This window comes from Cinclus cinclus, chromosome 6 (genome assembly GCF_963662255.1).
Source record: "Cinclus cinclus chromosome 6, bCinCin1.1, whole genome shotgun sequence".
In the NCBI taxonomy this organism is placed as follows: Eukaryota; Metazoa; Chordata; class Aves; order Passeriformes; family Cinclidae; genus Cinclus; species Cinclus cinclus.
The window spans coordinates 1,956,473-1,973,424 of record NC_085051.1 but is presented as its reverse complement, the minus strand read 5'-3'; the positions used below and the strand labels follow the sequence as shown (position 1 = coordinate 1,973,424).

General features: G+C 41.6%; 1 protein-coding gene across 1 annotated transcript in view; it reads right to left on the bottom strand.

The window, feature by feature from the left end:
- Positions 1–16,952, bottom strand: part of CSTF3 (cleavage stimulation factor subunit 3) — a 47,625-nt gene that overhangs the window by 2,768 nt on the left and 27,905 nt on the right. The window contains exons 4-17 of the mRNA XM_062494371.1: positions 13,227–13,259; positions 12,750–12,847; positions 11,324–11,390; positions 11,193–11,227; positions 10,958–11,084; positions 8,381–8,458; positions 8,015–8,177; positions 7,403–7,512; positions 6,896–7,012; positions 5,715–5,789; positions 4,401–4,544; positions 4,200–4,302; positions 2,661–2,730; positions 1,279–1,474 (exon numbers count right to left, since the gene is read on the bottom strand). Of these exons, the coding sequence (XP_062350355.1) occupies positions 1,279–1,474; positions 2,661–2,730; positions 4,200–4,302; positions 4,401–4,544; positions 5,715–5,789; positions 6,896–7,012; positions 7,403–7,512; positions 8,015–8,177; positions 8,381–8,458; positions 10,958–11,084; positions 11,193–11,227; positions 11,324–11,390; positions 12,750–12,847; positions 13,227–13,259 (1,416 nt within the window). The remainder of the gene's footprint in view (positions 1–1,278; positions 1,475–2,660; positions 2,731–4,199; positions 4,303–4,400; positions 4,545–5,714; positions 5,790–6,895; positions 7,013–7,402; positions 7,513–8,014; positions 8,178–8,380; positions 8,459–10,957; positions 11,085–11,192; positions 11,228–11,323; positions 11,391–12,749; positions 12,848–13,226; positions 13,260–16,952) is intronic.

The following is a 16,952-nucleotide window of genomic DNA, read 5'->3' as shown; positions in this document are numbered from 1 at the left end:
GTTCTCTTACAAGACCATCTGGGCAAAACTTGCACACTTTAATCCTACAGCATCCCAGCTGGGAATGGAAACACGTGTTTCTGTTACTGAATGGGACTGTGTTTGTCACTTTTTACTGGCTCCTTTTTTAGGTTAAGAGGATTTAGGTGAACAGGTGCAGACCACTAGGCCTTCACAACTATCATTTCTCTCTCATTTCATTCCCTAGATTGCTTTATCTGGAAAAGAAGTAAAGCATAAGGCAGTCAGCAGGCATGCAAAGCATCAGTTCAAACAGGATTATGCTTTGGTGTGTTCCAAGCAGCAGGAACCAGCCCCAGGGCTGCACCATCTTAGGTACTCACTGCTCTGCATGCACTTATCAAAATGTACTTGCTTGTAAGCTCACATCTAACTTCAAAATACCTTTGCCCCCACTGCATTCAAAGACAAGTATTCAGTGGCTCAACATGAATCTGATTTCCACCTATCACATTCTTTTTCAGCTGTGATGGCCAACAAATCAGCTGCTTTGTTAACTTTGGCATCTGTGTTTTTCATAAATAATTTTTCTGTCTAAAAAGTAAGCAGAAGCTGAGGCACTGTTTTAGAGGCATGGATTGAGGGCTCTCTTCCTGCCCATGCAAATAGTCATCAGCTGTTTCTGCTTCTCTGGCAGCCTTAAAAAAATGTAACCCAACATCCTGTTCTGTTCTAATGATTCCCCAAAGTGTTAAATGACAGAAATAGTAAAAATGCATGTGGTTAGAAACAAAACAGGAGACCATCAGATAAAGGGATCTGGCCTAGACTTTGAACTCCACATGGCAGCACCAAAGCACTTTAGCCCTAAGAAACAAATGGAAAAAAAGGCAGCCACTGATCCCTGCCAGGAGCTTTCCTCAGCCATTCACAGCAAACACTGGGACTGCACAGCATGTGGGGTTTGATGTGGTTCCCAGTGAAGTTAGGGGAGCTTTGCCACCTCAGAGCAGAAGGACAGCCAGCCATATTTCGTACAGATGATCTGATCCTACAAATTTCCCAAAGAATTGTGGTTTTTGAAGGAGCTCTGGTGTGAAGTGGAGGCCTGTAGCTGCAAGGTGATGGCATTAACACATCGACCTTTCCATGGGAAGATGAGAGATAACCAGGAATACCCAAAGCTGCAGCTGTTACTGGTGGTGCTGTTTTACCTACTTTTCTAGCAAGGGGAAGGACTGCAAGGCAAGTCCTAAACAAGGAATTGCTCAAGATTCCTAGGACTGAAAAGAACAACAGTGAACTGTTCTTACTCACCTTATAACCAAGGGCCTTCAGCTCACTGGCAGAGCAAGGGTACAGATCCATGAACTTGTACCTGTCCACCAGCAGGGCTGTTTCTTTGCCCTCATATTCTTCCTTGAATGCTGTAAACCTCCGTTTTTCCACTTTCAGGATGCTGGCCAGATCCCCAATGTTACTTTCAAAGGCTAAAAACCGAGCCCAGATTTCCCTGGAACAGAACAGGGACACTGAGAGTTACTGAGGGAGGAAGGATTGCTGAGCACAACCCAATTAAAACCATGCAAGAGGACAGACCCAAAGGAGGCCACCTGGGAGTGCATGGTCATTTCTGTTATTTACTTTAGATGCATCTAAAATAGGCATTACCCTCCCAGTGCCTTCTCCATTTCTGTAAGAGCTTTCAGTCTGGTGGACTGCAACGGAATTTGTTACAGAAAGGAAAGGATTGCTGGTGTCAAGGACTTCAGCATTGGAGGTGAGCTTTTATCAAACACTCTGCTCACCCAGTACACAGAGCTTCACTCTGAAGCTGGTATGGAAAGGACTATTTACCATGCATTATGATCTAGTTCCTCTGCACAGACTAGCACATTCTAGCTGGCAAGAACACAACAGGCAGAACTTCAGAATTTTACACAGCCCAAAATATATATAGTTACTGCTGATTTCTCCATGGAAAATCTCATATATAACTTAAGCAACATCTGACGATATTTCTGGACTTGATTCAACTTTCAATTTAGCTTTGGAGTTCACCTTTCAAGAACTTAAGCTTTTAAATTCTTTTGTTTTCTCACTTTCAAATTGGGCATGAAAGTATTTCTCACAAAAGATCAGAACTGAAGTGCAGAATGAATGTGCACAGCAGTGCCATATTTGATTGCTTAGTTTTGATGCATTTGTCTACCAGAATAATAATGGTGACGTGAACCCTCAGACTGCAAGGCTTTGGTAAGCATGTTTTTTTTTGAGAAAGAAACTTAAAAAGTAGCATATAGCAGTGAGCAGTTAATGCAAGTCCTTTCTGGTTCTTTCCCTATTTTATTTTCATGGCTGGGAGATGATCAGCACTCTCCTCAACAAATTCCTGACTCACCTTCTCAACTCAGAACCACTGGATCCTTACTGTGAAGGAGGATTTTGCATTCTATCCCAAACAATCCTGCATCAGTGAGGCTTTAGAGTCAATAAATAAATTAATTTCACTAGAAGTGGGATAGGGACTTTCCCAAATCTGTCACAGCTGTAGCTATTTTGGACAGCATGAAGAGGGGAAGGAACATCTGTACCTAATTTTGTCCTGCTGTTCATGTTTCTAATTTCTTTGGGATATTTATGGTTGAAAGTGGTTATGTGTGTTTTCCAGTGCAGTGAAACTGCTTTTGCAGACGTACCCAGATTTCTCAGGTGGAAGGCTCCCTGAAGTTAAAACACGCTCAAACAAAACTCTTGTATTGTTGTCCTCTTTAAAAATAAAAAGAAAAAAAAAATCACACTGAGTAAAATATATTAAAGCCAAGTTTAAAAAGATGTCCATTCAAAGAGATGTGTACATTGAATTAATTATAAGGCTGACTTTCATGGATTTGAATTTCAGTAAGTATAAAAAGAGATCTGAGTGCCCACATAAAACTTCACTGATGTTAAAGTCCAATGTGAATTTGTTCTTTGGAAGTCTGTTTTTGTTGATAGCAACAAACTGATCCTAATACAGGTTCTTTTACAACAGCACAGTGTTGCTTGGCATCTCTTCAGGATTTCTGGGGGTTTTATCCATTTTCTTTAATTATCTCAATAGCATATGTTGGCAAATTTAAATTTGGCCTTTCGATTCATTATTTCCCTTTTAAATCAGGGCAACATTAATATGCTTGTATAGTCCTCAGAAGTCCTCCCAAAATTATTAGACCTGGTTCTCAGCAAGCAGTCATTCTTTGCACGTTGCCAGCTTGGGGCATGGAGAGGTTGGTGGGTTTGTACCTAAAACTGCCAACTCCTGCCCTGTGCATTGCAGCACCTCTTACACTTACAGTTCAGAAATTAGTTCTCCTGGGTTTCAGGAGTTCTGCCTGGTTCTTAAAATACAGCAATAAACTTGTGTTTTAAGATAATTTTTTCTCATGGCAACCTACAGAAAGGTACTGTTAATATTCATGCAGACCCACAATAACTTATACAAAATTAAATATACATTAACTTGGATAAAAATCTCTCAGTTTACAGCTCACAGGAGAAAAAAAACCATCAAAAATCTTTAAACTCCCAGTGCCTTAAAATCCGTGGTACTGTAGTCTGACAGGAGATGAATGGTGCCTGCTGCTGCAGAATCCACACAGCAGCTTGGGTTTCTTTTTTTAAGAAGGCCATTCAACCCCTCCTCTGGAATCCCACCCAGAGCCCTTCCACCACCACCTCCACCTCCTGCCCAGGTCTCCCCAGCCCCTGTGCCCTGCTCTTTCCATTCCAGCTCCCCAAGTACCTTCCAAGCATGACTGATATGCCCAGTGCTAATATTATATTGTGCTCATCTCATCTACTTGGGGAGAACGAGTTTAAATTCATTCCAGTCAGGACCAGCTAATCCCTCACTCCTCTCATGCTGACTGTAAACTCCTTTAGATCTTTTTCCTCAGGATTCAGATTCCTCAGTGTACTTCCCACTGTTCACAGCAGATGCTGTAAACTCCTGCACTGCCAGGGAGTTCCAGTTTGGGAAGTTCACTCTCCTCTCTTCAGCAGAATCCAGATTTAATGTCACCGTACTTCTGAAGCATCGGTATGGACAAACCAGCAGGTTTTGTGTTCAGATTAACTGCTGAGCTTCATGAAAAGGTTTCATTGCTCGTCAAGAAGAATTGAAATACCAAGAACTTGGCCTGGACTTAAACTCACAGATTAATGCTTCATTAGACCTCTCAAAGCTTAAAGCTTACCATTAAGGTGGGAAAGGTAGTCGATATATGCCAGTACATATTCTGGAATGTCCCCATATTTTTTCAGCCCTAGCTCAAAAATCTTAAAGGCCACAGACTTATCCTGCGAACATTGGGGAAAAAAAAAAAAAAGTTATTAGCTTCAGTGAGCTGTGTACCCTCCTGCCACTTGTCAGGATCAGGGTGAGCACCTGTGATTACCTTACTACAATAATACTCCATTAAAGCTGCAGTAACATAGACATGGTGGCGGGTCCGGGCATCCTCTCTGGCTTTCTTAAATATCGTCCTTCCGGATTTAATGCCTTCTGCTCGCCTTGCAAATTTCATGTACTGGATATAAACCTAAGGTGCACATTAATATTTAAATAGCATCAGTGCTAATAAAGAACACCAGGATATCATTAAGTTTTTTACTATGTCTGAAATGATCTTGACTCACAAAATATAGCAAATGAATCATGATAGAAACAAGGCTGTCCTGTGCCTCTGTGTTGTTTTGCTTTAAATACTGAGGCAAACCTTTTTGTAGATATATTTTTTTATTAAAAAATGGAATACACCCAAGACTGATCCCACGCAAAGACAGCAGTTAACCCACAGATTTTTCAAGGAAGGGGAGGTAAGGAGATGAACATCCTTCACCTAAGCTGGTGCCTTCAGAGAACTCAAGGCTTGTTGTAAAAATGGTAACTTCCCAATAAAGTTAAGGTGCCCCTAAAGTCAAGGAACAACCAAAAGGCCTGATGAAGCATTTCACTGTACACTACACAATCCAAGATACAAATCATCCTGCCTGCAAGCATTTATACCTGATCAAGGAAATAATGAATGCACTACTTAATTCAGCAGCCAATTTGTGATTTGCATTTCTTTGGGATTCAGCTTCCCTTCACTCTGAATTAGATCACAAATAGCAGCATTCCTCAAGCAGGAGGAACCTGGTACATGGTTTCCCACAAAATGTGCCTTTGGGAAGCATTAGGATGTGTCTCTAAAGACTGGCAAGTGTCAGTAAATGGACACCGACCTGTTGTTTAGTGCTACACTTCACACCTTCTTTTGCCTCCTCATGCTTTGTTGTGTCTACTTATAATGAACTAGATAACTTTTTGAGGGCAGGTTACTTCTGACACCACTTGTTCAGCACTGCCACAGCTGGCACATGGACAGTGTTTACTGTGCCACTTCAGCACAGGTACAGCAACACTCTGATATGTACACCGTGCACTACAGACTTATTTGCAAACTACGTGGCCACAGGATGGTTGTTATAAATATTTTGTATCTTTTATCTTCATTCCTTGTTGTAAAAGGCTGTGTAAAAGAGACAGAGGAGGAAAGTGCACGTGACTTAGTGTATTTCAGTGGATTAAAGACTACAATTCTGCCATCTCAGTACTCCGCCTGATCCATCATCCCTGCGACCCAAGGAACTCCTGTAAGTACCTCCCACTCAGTGCATGCACTGGGTGAGAACCCATAGGAATGGGGAGGCACTAAGGATGATCTTACCAGCGTGGGATCAATGTCCTCGATAGCCAGGAGCCGGTTGTAGATGCTGTGCACTTTCTCATACTTCATGCGGCTCTGAGTGAAAGCAAACACAGGGTGCTCAGTAACTCCCTTCCAGATCCTCTCCCAGAATGCAAAACTCAAGCTGAAGACAAAACTAGAATTTTCCTGTTTCTGTTTTTCCCTGGCTGAACACTTGTGTATGTCAGTCCCTTGACTCAGATACATATTCTGTCTTGTGCAGACATTTTTTACTTCCCACATTAATTTCCCGCTAATGGTTACCCACATGCTTTTCAGGAGTCTCTGAAGCATTTTTCTAATGTAGCAATACTGCAGCAGAACTGCCATTTGAGATGTTTGGCATAAAAAGACTGTATCCTTTACCTCTGTCTAAAGTAATGTGCAGATAGGTAGGAAAACCACCTTCTAAACTCTCCAACCTACACATTTCCAATAGTCCATTCTGATCCCTGCCAGCTGTATTGTGCAGCCTTGAAAAACCAGGACACAGCATACAGGAGGCTGCACTGAAAACCAAAGGTGAAAAGGTGAAGGCTTTCTCCCCCCCGTCATCCTGAAGTTCTTACTGCAAAGATTCTTTCATGATAAAATAAGTGGGCAAACTATACCCCACAGAGGACTCCACAGCCCTCATCTGAGCAGTGGGAAACAACCTTTTTTTCCTGGTGGAATAACCACTACTGAGGCACTTCTCCTTGTGGAGAAGTACAGTGAGGTGGTGGCCTGGGGAAAGAGACTTCTCCAGAGAGCTGCAGCAAAGGTGGCTCCCACCTTCTGCCACAGCCATGCCAACACAAACATCAACTCCCCAAGAAACAGACAGGAAAGGTGCTCTTTAAGCCCATTTTAAAAGTGAAGAAGCTGATGCTCTGGGAAATGGAAATCTGCAAGCATTTCATCCTTATGATAACTTCAGAAATATAGTCAACATTGAAAGGGAAAGACAGTGGTTTTCAAGACTTTTGTGGCTCATGCTATGGGCTTTTCCTCTCCATTTTGTCAGCTCCATCTCAGAAACACTGAATGAGAATAAGACTAGAAGAATCAGTAAATTAATTCTACAGAATTCTGTGTATTCAGTATGTTTCAAATAAATGACATTATTAATGGGAGATGCACTTGGATTTTAATGTCAGTACGTCACTATTTTTGCTCACCTCTTCATAATCTGCATATGCAAAGTAAAGAAGCATATTCTTCTTTAATAAAGTGCTGATCGCTCTTTCATAAATATTAGCAGCCTCATCACTGAAAAGTTTAGCATTGTTCATGTCCTGTTATAAAATAAGTATAATAATACAATTGTTCAGCATCTGTGACAACGAAGGCCAATTTATGAAGTATCTTCTGTGCACACAAGCCCCAGTGAACTTCCATTCAGTGCTCCAACAAAGAGATAATTATCTCCCCAGTACTTAAGGAATCACAAAATCAGGCCCAAAAAATCTCCCACGCCTAAAACTGACCAAGATTGAAACAATTTTTCACAATTCTTATCTAAAACATAGACATTTTTATTTCTTAAAATTTTTAATTTCCCTGCTTGAAAATTCTGAACATGTCCCACCTACTTTCCACACCCCCCTCCTCGATTCTGAGATAAAACTGACAGTACACCATGTCAAAGCAGGGAAATAAGAGAAAGCCAGTGTCAAGCTGCTTACCCCTTTCTCAGCCAGCAGCTTGCTGGACTGCTCGAGGTACTGAGCTGCTTCATACCAGATGTCTGGGTGATGGCCCAGCACCAGCAGACACTGTTCGTAGGCAAACATCACTGTGGGCAAAACATTCGAGAATCACTCCTTGGAAATGGCACCACCATTGTAACAACCCAAGTACGGAATGCAAAATTCATCAAATAAATCAGACAACACCAGCACTAATTGGATTTGAATGCAATGATCACTACTGCAGTTCTTTTATATTGCCAGGAACTTTATGAACCATAACCAGCAGCAAAAACCTGCCTTGTCAACAGAGGAACAAGCACAGCTCACTAAAAATCAGCCATAAAATCAGGCTGCAATCTACTGTTTTCTGACCTGCACCGGAGGTTCAGTGGAACACAACTATAGCACTGTCTCCCAAAACCCATTTATTGCTTTCATCTTGGCTTTAACAAAATCTAGATTTTTTCTAAATAAAAAAACCACCCACACAATTCAAGAAACTCGATCAACTTCTCCTCCAGCATGATCCCCGAACACCAAATCATGTCACGACTTATGCTGGACTTGAGAAATACAATTCTCTATGCCCTAGCATGATTTAATTACCTCTTTTTGTTATGAGAGTTTGATCTTCTGTTCGTAGAGGGTTGCTCTTTTCCCACTGGATGTACTTCTTCCACATGTCCACCTGCTGAGCCTCCTGGGGGGTGTTTTGTGGGGGCACGGAGGGAGCGTTGCGGTCCAGGCCCTTCATCACCGTCTCGTATTCCTGAAATGGGAGCAATGCTTTGAAGAACAGATTTAAACACGTTGAACACCTACTTTAGGTTATGCTTTCTAAAGCAAACAGAAATATTTTAGCATACCAACCTTTAATGTTAGACTGATGCACTTTTATTTGAAGTGAGAACTAAATTTAATGCTGGTTTGTAGAATTAAATAGAACAAAGAAAAGTCAATAGAAGGTTGTACCTTTGCCACACGTCGTGCATTCATATAATCTCTACTCCTGTCCTCGATCATCTTCTTGGCTAAGTGAATATTAATGCCCTGGAGAAGGGGGAAAAAAGGAATTGGGAATGTGCAATTTCACTTTGGACATAGTGAATCTTGTTTTATACAGGAAAGAGGATGCCAAAGTAGCAAGGACAAAATTATTTTAAAATACCAATCACAAAATATTTATTTCACCTAATAAATATATGGGCAAGAACTTATATCAGAGGATAAGCTCACTACTAAAATTCAAGTGACCTGAAGCACCTCAGCTTATTTTTAATCACTTTCAAAAATACAATGAGCTTTGCATGAACTGCTGTGGGGGAAAGTGGGAAGAGTGTATTTGTGATTTACAATTTTGCTCTTAAATGATGGTCAGTGACAGCTCCCTGACTTAGAGCACATGAGCAATTTGATTTTATTGTATAAGGAGTACCAGAGATTGATCTCCAACCTCAAAGCTCTGCCCTCTCCTCTGTTCCTGAAGTAACTGACAGCTCTTAGAAGAGGTTCTATGCAACACACTCTGCCTCAGGTGTGCCTTTGTCAGCTGGGACCTGAGATGTGCCAGCACTGCATGACACCCCTCCAGGACTGCACATGTCCACTGTGCTGCTGAGCAAGATCAGCAGGGGCTGGGGGCAGCCAGGCCCTGGGCACGGGGTCCTGGGAAGAACAAAACCTCAAAGAGCTGCTCTTAGGGAGGAAAAGCAGCCACTCTTTGGCTGATGCCTGCGTCCGAGTGGATTTCAATGGCATGGCTGACAAGACTTTGCAGAAGATGTGCACAGCTTTCTGTCCCAGTCCAAAGAGGCACCTGAGCTGGGAAGCAAAGGAAATTTTGCCTTCACTACAGAAGCAAAGGCACCGTCTGGGATAGAAGGCTGGGCCACGTGGCACACCAACCCAGCAATGCCCCAGTGAACCCAGGACCAGGCTGAGGATGCAGCAGGACTCTTCTGGGATGCACTCCCAGCTCAGCAGCCAAGCAGATTTATGAGCTGGATTGTCACTTTGTCACTGACATACATCTCCCTAAGAGCTCCACCACTTTTGACCACTTAATTAAAGACAGGCTGGTGGCCACAGCTGAGCTAAAGGAAAGCTTGAATTACAGCAAATGGCCATTAACCTTCCATAGTGAGACCTGCATGAGGTCCCTGTGTTGTTGGGCTGCTGAACCACCCCCCCCTCCAAGAGCCCTTCTGGCAAGGAGCATTTCCCTGTGCCAGGACACCTGTGAGCAGCAGTCCTTTCCCTCGAGGTGAGTGTAGCCAGATCAGCACAGGTAGATCCCAGTGTCTGAGCTGGCCCTCAGCTTCCAGCAGCTCAGAACAGCCTGAGGGACTGTCTGGACTTCCAGGTGTCAGCCAGAGCTGCCTCAGCTGGAAACTGGACAGGTCTGAGCCATTGTTTTGGCAGCCTCCCCATGTAAAATGAAAGCAGGAAGAACCAGCAGTGAAAGCCTTTGCTTGCTGTGTGGGAGGGGAAGGGGTGGTTTATGGGGAAGTCGCGTTGGGGATTTTCCTACACTGGAGAAGGTGTGTTCTGGGTACCCACCCTGGCGACAGCAGGCTATCTGTGGTGTCCCCAAACACCTATAGGGCAAGGAGCTGTCACGGCACATGCTCATGGCTGGGGATGCCTGGAATTCTTCCACCCTGAGATTTTCCCACCCAGAGCTCTCCCAGCAGCTAAGCACCATAGCCTTATTAACATGGGAGCACACCAAACTCACAACTCGCACAATTAGCAACAAGGAAAGAGAAATTGGCCCTTCTTTCCTGCTCAGGGCACGGTGACCCCAGTGACCATGCCTTGCACAACCAGCAGGACCAGGACTGTATCAGCATCCCTGCTTAGCAGTGCTGAGCACAAGGGCATCTACACCAGCTTTGCATTCACATCAGTGCTGACTGGGGCTGGCTGGTCACCAGCTGTCACCAGATGTGTTTAAAAATACACTGGTCTGAAAGGGCAGTGAGCTGAGCTTACGCTGGCTCAAGAGTGTGGGAGCAGACTCACCTGAAGGGGTGCTGGAATGGCTTCAGGTGCAGGATGGTGAGCATTTTTAAGCACTGAGACCATGTAACTTAATGCTGTGGTGGAAGCCCAAACGATCCCAGCTGAATGCATTTGACCCCGTTTGACTGTAAGTGAAAGGAGGGGAGTGCCTCCTTGGGGACAGGAGCCCTCACTGCCAGCTGGGCTGCTCCAGCTCCATCACTGAGGACAGGGATCTCTCACTCTCACTCACTCTCACTCTCTCTCACTCACTCTCTCTCACCAGCAATTCCACTGGGCCAGATGGGAAATGGGACAGTCAAATGTATCTCACGGAGAGTCTTTGAAATAAATTTTAAACAATCACTCAGGTACCCGTAAAGTTTTGCCACAGGAGCTGGTACATACTGCACACAAAACGTGTGTTTATACTGCTGGTGACCTCTTTCATGCATACTTGTTTAGTGGATACAGCTTGGGTACCACATTTGATCACATGATAATTATTTCTTTCTAAACGTCACAAAGAATCCCGTTGTTGGTTACCTCTTCGTATTTGTTATAATCTCTCCAGAGCTGCTCTATGTTTATCATGGGGTTCACACAACCACGCTGGTAAACCCTGCGGACAGCTGTGATCCTCTGGTTTTCTGCATAAGATCCTACTGCTTCTCTAAACAGTGGGGAGAGAGAGCAACGTCAGCTATGACAGGTCACAACTGGCAGCAACATCAGCACTGCGTTAACTGAGCTTAAAAAGAGTTAATTTTGAGGTACTTACACGCCTTTCAAAAAATTGATGTAATCCACCCAGATCTAGGTGAGAAAAAATATTACATATAGTGAAACCAATGGTTAGCTGCACTTGTCATAAAGTTAGAGATAAAATGTGTTTTGATTAAGAAAACATACCTGGTATGACATGATTTCCATACCAATCTTATCCAGAGCAAAATCATATGCCTGAGCCATTTTTTCTCTGAGGAAAAGAACCACAAAGACCATAAAACAAGCACTTAGTATTTTCAAAATTCTTTATTTAAGAATCTTCTTCTGCACAGCAAATTCTAACCAAACATCAAGAAATGAGAAATATCATTCAATAGCTGAGAGCAAAAAATTGGTATTAAGATAGCTTTAAATTCCATATTTAGATTCTGTTTTGGCTGTTTGTTTTATTCAAGAATTATTTAAATCTGTTGGCAATCCAGCATTTTAACAGTTCCTGGCACACCCCAAGTCAGTGGAAATCCACAAATACTACATGAAATTGAGAAGAAACCAACTGCTCTCCACATCTTCTGAGCTGACAGATGCACCCATGGTTTCTTATTTTTTCCCCCTCAGAACTCCACAAACCTTTATGTAATTCTCCAGGAACCCCAAAAGGCTGGGACAATTGGGAGTAGCTCCCTTGTGCAGAAACTGCCCAGAATACTTCTTATGATTTATTTTCCCCAGATTCAAAGTATTTTCCCTCAAATTTAAAATGTTTACAGAATTTCCTGGGTTAAGTTTCAGTGAAAGCTGCTTTTCCTCTCTCTAACTTTTCTCCTAGTTTCCTTTACTCACACTTCAGTACCTTATTACCTCCTTAGCCACATTAACAGGACAAACAGAGGAAAGGCAAATTAAATAAACTGACACTTCTAAAATTGTTTCTAAACAGTCTTGTAAAAACAAATTAAAGCCCCTTGCTTATTTTCTCTGCTGATGCATTACTTATTTTGCCAATTATAGTGCAAAGTAATTCTGGTGGGCTGGGGAAGAAACAGGTTATAGATGCTGGAAGTCACTGGTATTTTTTGAAACTCTACTCATGGGAATATAAATAAGCAAAATGTAGTAACTGAAAAGGGATGAAGATTAATGTATCCCAGAATTCTGACACCCCACATTTTATGACTTTTTATGCATTCAAGAACTTCCCCCAATTCCTGAACTCTTTACTGCTACTGATTGGTCTCAGCTGGAACCAGTGCTAAATTTTGTGGAGACTCTAAACAGGACACCAAGGACAAGGACAAAGAGGAAGAAATGTGTTTCAGGCTGGCTGAAGCACCAGTCCCACCTGCAGGGAACTGGCATTGACACCCCAGCTCCTCTACTGCTCTTATCCCATCCTGTTAGAGGAATCAGGACTAAGGAACCAATTTTACCAGCAAGCTCAACCAAAGAGACTTTAATGTTTTCTAAATGCAGATTATGTATTAACCCCCCCCCAGCACTCTGATAGAAAATCCCCAGACAGATTTGGTTCTTCCCCATCCCCTGGTCAAAAATCAAGAAGAGATTCACCATAAAACCAGAATAATTCAGAGCAACTCTGGGAACTTACTTGTAACTAGGTAGCTTCCCCTTGGTTTCTCGTACATAGGAAAGGTAACATTTCCATAAATCAATGTGTAAAACCTTCATAAGGCAGCGCTGAAATAACTGTTTAATACAGCAAGAAGATGTGATCAGGATTCCAGATACAGAAATTAGGTTTCTACTTTTAAAGCTATGCAAAATGATTTAAAATAACTGTTGTAATTATGATTGTGATTTTTAAGAAAGAATAAGTTAAACTACTCCTTCTTTTGTTTAAAGCATCTCCATGCTATGCAAGGGAACTGGAGAGAATTAAGCAAAGAAATTTCCCTGCACACTTCACTGATTAGAGCTTGGTAGCAATGAGAAGTCAACTTTAGTGATATTTTTTATCTGTTTCACATTCAATGACAGCTACAGCATTTTTTCAATCTGATTTAACCCAATCACAAGGTACTTGTTCTTGCTATAGAGATAGATTACATATATTAATACGACTCACCTTTTCCACTTTGTCATAATTTTTTGCTTTAATCTACAGAGAAGCAGAAAAAAAAAAACAAATCACTTAAGGAACTATTTGAGAATAGTAGGAATATATTCTTCATACAGTACTATAGCATTCCAGTTAGTACTTTGTCTGCCTAAACTAATTACACCAAAACACCACATGTTGCGAAAATATAATTAAACATACAAAAGTAATGTAGTTTGTTGCAAAATTAGCAATTTTTTTAATTTTTATTTTTATTTTTTCAATCCCAAAATGTAGGTACCAGTAGGAAAATTTACTCTCTGTTTTGAACACTCAGACTTAGCCTTTTCTTTCAAAGAACCTGTTGCCTTCAGTACAGATATAGATTTAGGTACCAGAACTTCTGGACCAAGATTTAGTAAATGAAGGGTAAAATACTATACTTACAAAACTACTAGGCTAATAAATGTATTATGCTTGACTATTCATTTCTCAAAGTGCACTTTGCTCCAATCTGCTGATGCTGAATAAGAGAATAACAACCACGGAGAACCTGTTTCTCCACAGCTGCCCCAGGCCTGGTGCTCCCTTGGAGGAGGGACCAAAGCACACTCACACTCAGCAGCAGTTTCATTCATTCATTCACTCATTTATTCATTCATTCAGACACACACCACAAGGGCAGGGGGTGAAATTCAGACCCCAGCTAACAGGCTGCCTTTCAGACAGGACAGAGGGAAGCACAAGAGTGATGAGGAGGGCAGAGTGGCATCCTGCATGTATTTCTTAGCTCCAATCTCTACCGACACACCCTGATGACACAAGGAAAATCAACAACACCCTTAAAAGACCCAATGAAATAAAGCGCCTTTAATGAAACAAGGATTTGTTATGCTGTGTTGCATTTCTGTAAAGCATCAAACTGCTCTTTTAAATCCCATTGCTCTTTGCTTACTTAAGAGGATTCCCAGCCTTTACTGTGGTGTGAAATGCAAGCACCATTGTTTCATTTAGTATCATTATCATCCTAAAGCACAGCAGAATTTTTAATGGATGCAGAAGATCTAAAAGAAGCACACCCCACCTTCCATTTCCTGAGCACTTCTGCAACACCCTGGGCCTGAGAGGCTTGAAAGAGCCATTCCCATTTCTCTCACTCCCGGAGACGATCAGTTAAAAATGAGAGAATTTAAATAATACTGAATAAAAACTTTATTGGCACACAAGGCAGACTGGATCCTTGTGTCTCTACCATACTTGAACTGGAGTACCATCTACCCAGGCTGAAAGAATTCCATACAATCCAGGATAGCAGGAAGGTAAACCTAATTGTCTTGCAAACAGTCCAAAAAAAAAAAAAAGGCATTTTTACTTCATCCTATTTTGACAGCAATTTTTCATGTCCCTCAGCACCTCTTATAATATGAAAAGGATTCATTAAAGAGACAGAGCTCTCAGTCTGTGTCTCCCACTCCCTGAAACCTCCTGCTATCCTTGGCAGAGTAAAAATGAACAAATGAATCTTGGTTTCTATGTCTTAGCACACAGGATAGCTGCCTGCACCTTCTTTCTCTTGTACTTAACTTCAACAAGATAAGCAGGATTAATTTTCTTTTTTGAACAGAGATAGGAGATTGTACGAACTCTTGTGAAAATTAAATAATTAATTCAGTGGCTTTGCCACTGACAAAAGGCATAATCTTCCAGTTACTCAGTAACAAGACAAAAAATAATTTTTAAGAGCTCAGAACGAAAAGCTGTAAGCAGACAGGGCAAAAAATGAGTTTGCCTCCCAGGTGCAGCCAGGTAAACAGTGTCAGCAAGTTTAGTAGCTCCTGGCAGCACTGTCACCAGGCAACATCAAAGGATGGAGCACAAGGAGTATGTATCAATTAGACTGCATGCACTTCCCAGAACTAAAGACCTTGAAAAGAAAACTACTTTGCTAAGAAAAGAAGGTATATTCTTTATTTGCATGTGCTGTGACTCAAAGCAAAATATTTTCTGTGATTATCATATATATGAAAAGCTGCTGACTACATCTGGACTTCTAGTCAGCGTTTCATATTTCTTAAATCCACACAAGTGGTTTGGTATCTAAAAATTCAGAAGTCTTGGTACCAGTGAAGTTAGGAGGCTGGCAAGCAGAAGAATTTGTTTGAAAAGCAAAGCAATATTGGCCAGTGCTTACTAGGTCTCTCAATGGAAAAGCATCTCTCCTGCAGGAATCTGTTTGCATTTCTTGGCTCTCCACTCCCAAGCAAACACCCTGGCAGCCCTGGCTCACGGGAAGTCCACCCCCAGAGAGGGCAGGTGCTGCCTCCAGGATCTACCATCACACATTGCTTGGTTTTCCTGACACACACTGCCACAGGCAGTGATGAGATGTGTGAAAGCATTAAAAATCTGACATTAATACAGTAATTTTGTCCTTAAAAGACAAACACAAAGTCAACTAAAAAGATATTTACAGCAGCTTATCCTCCAATTTCTAAGGCTGCCAGGATTCCTATTCTGACTGCTTTAATTGAAGGGGCAGGTCTAACCCTCACAGACAGACACACAGGAGTGGCTCCACCACAAATCCACCTCCCACTCAAGGTAAAATCCATGTAATGAGTCCAATGTCCAATCCAAAGATGGAGTCTCCCCTCCATCACTGAAGACTACACAAAGACCACCCAGTCTGACCAGCTATGCTTGGACATTCCTGTAGCAAAGCACACTTGAACCTGCCTTCCTGTGCCCATGACAAGGAGAAATTCCACCTGTTTTGCTGGAAGAGTAACTTTAGATTTGATGCTCCAATCAGAAATTTTAAGTCACTACTGTATCATCTTTGTACAAGATGAATGTGTAGTATGAGTCAAATTTCCTCCCAGAATACACAATGTAATTCCCTATAATGAGCTTCACAAACATTGAAGGGTAAAACTTAATCCATAAATTACACAGCACTTCAGCCTTTTAAACAGATTTTTACAAGACATATTAATCATTTATGATTATGCAAAGCAAGTGATTTTACTAATCTAGCCTAGAGACTTAATACTAGTTCTAGTTGTCTGGCAATATGCAACACAAGCATAAAAAGCATCCTTGTTTTATTTTAACCTTTTCAGCTTTCCATCAAGCTCCTAAGGAAGCACAGTTAATATTGGTAATTAAGGACTAGCGTGGTTTGATTTATTTCTATACCCCAACTTTATTTTCTTTCTATCAATTGTTGTTTTCCAGGGGAAAAAATATTTTCTCCAGCACAAAATCTGATGTTCCCTTATTCACTGCTTCTAGCTCTCCCCCCGGTGAGACAGCTCCTCTTGCTCTTTTTACTGCCCACACTGCCCCTGCACTACTCTCCACGGTTTTTAGAGTTTTTTTGGACCTGAAGAGAAACACTCTGCACCCCTGAGACCACAGAAGCTGATGAGGGACAAACTGGGAGAGAAAGAAACACCACAGCTACACGGGCGTTACGTTTTTGAGGATTTTCCTAAAATCTGGTTTTGTTATAAACACTACAAGGCACGCACCATCCTTAATGTTTGGGTTTTATTAAAAAAACGGATCCACAACATCTGTTTCATAGAACAAAATTACAACCAGAGTATTAATAGATGTATTTATAAATACTGCTTTTTTGTTAACTGAAGGGAACACATTGTGAAAGACTTATATTCAATGATATACATGACTGGGTATTAGATAAATAAAATTAACATTTAAAAAAAAAATCAGACTACAGAAAATTTA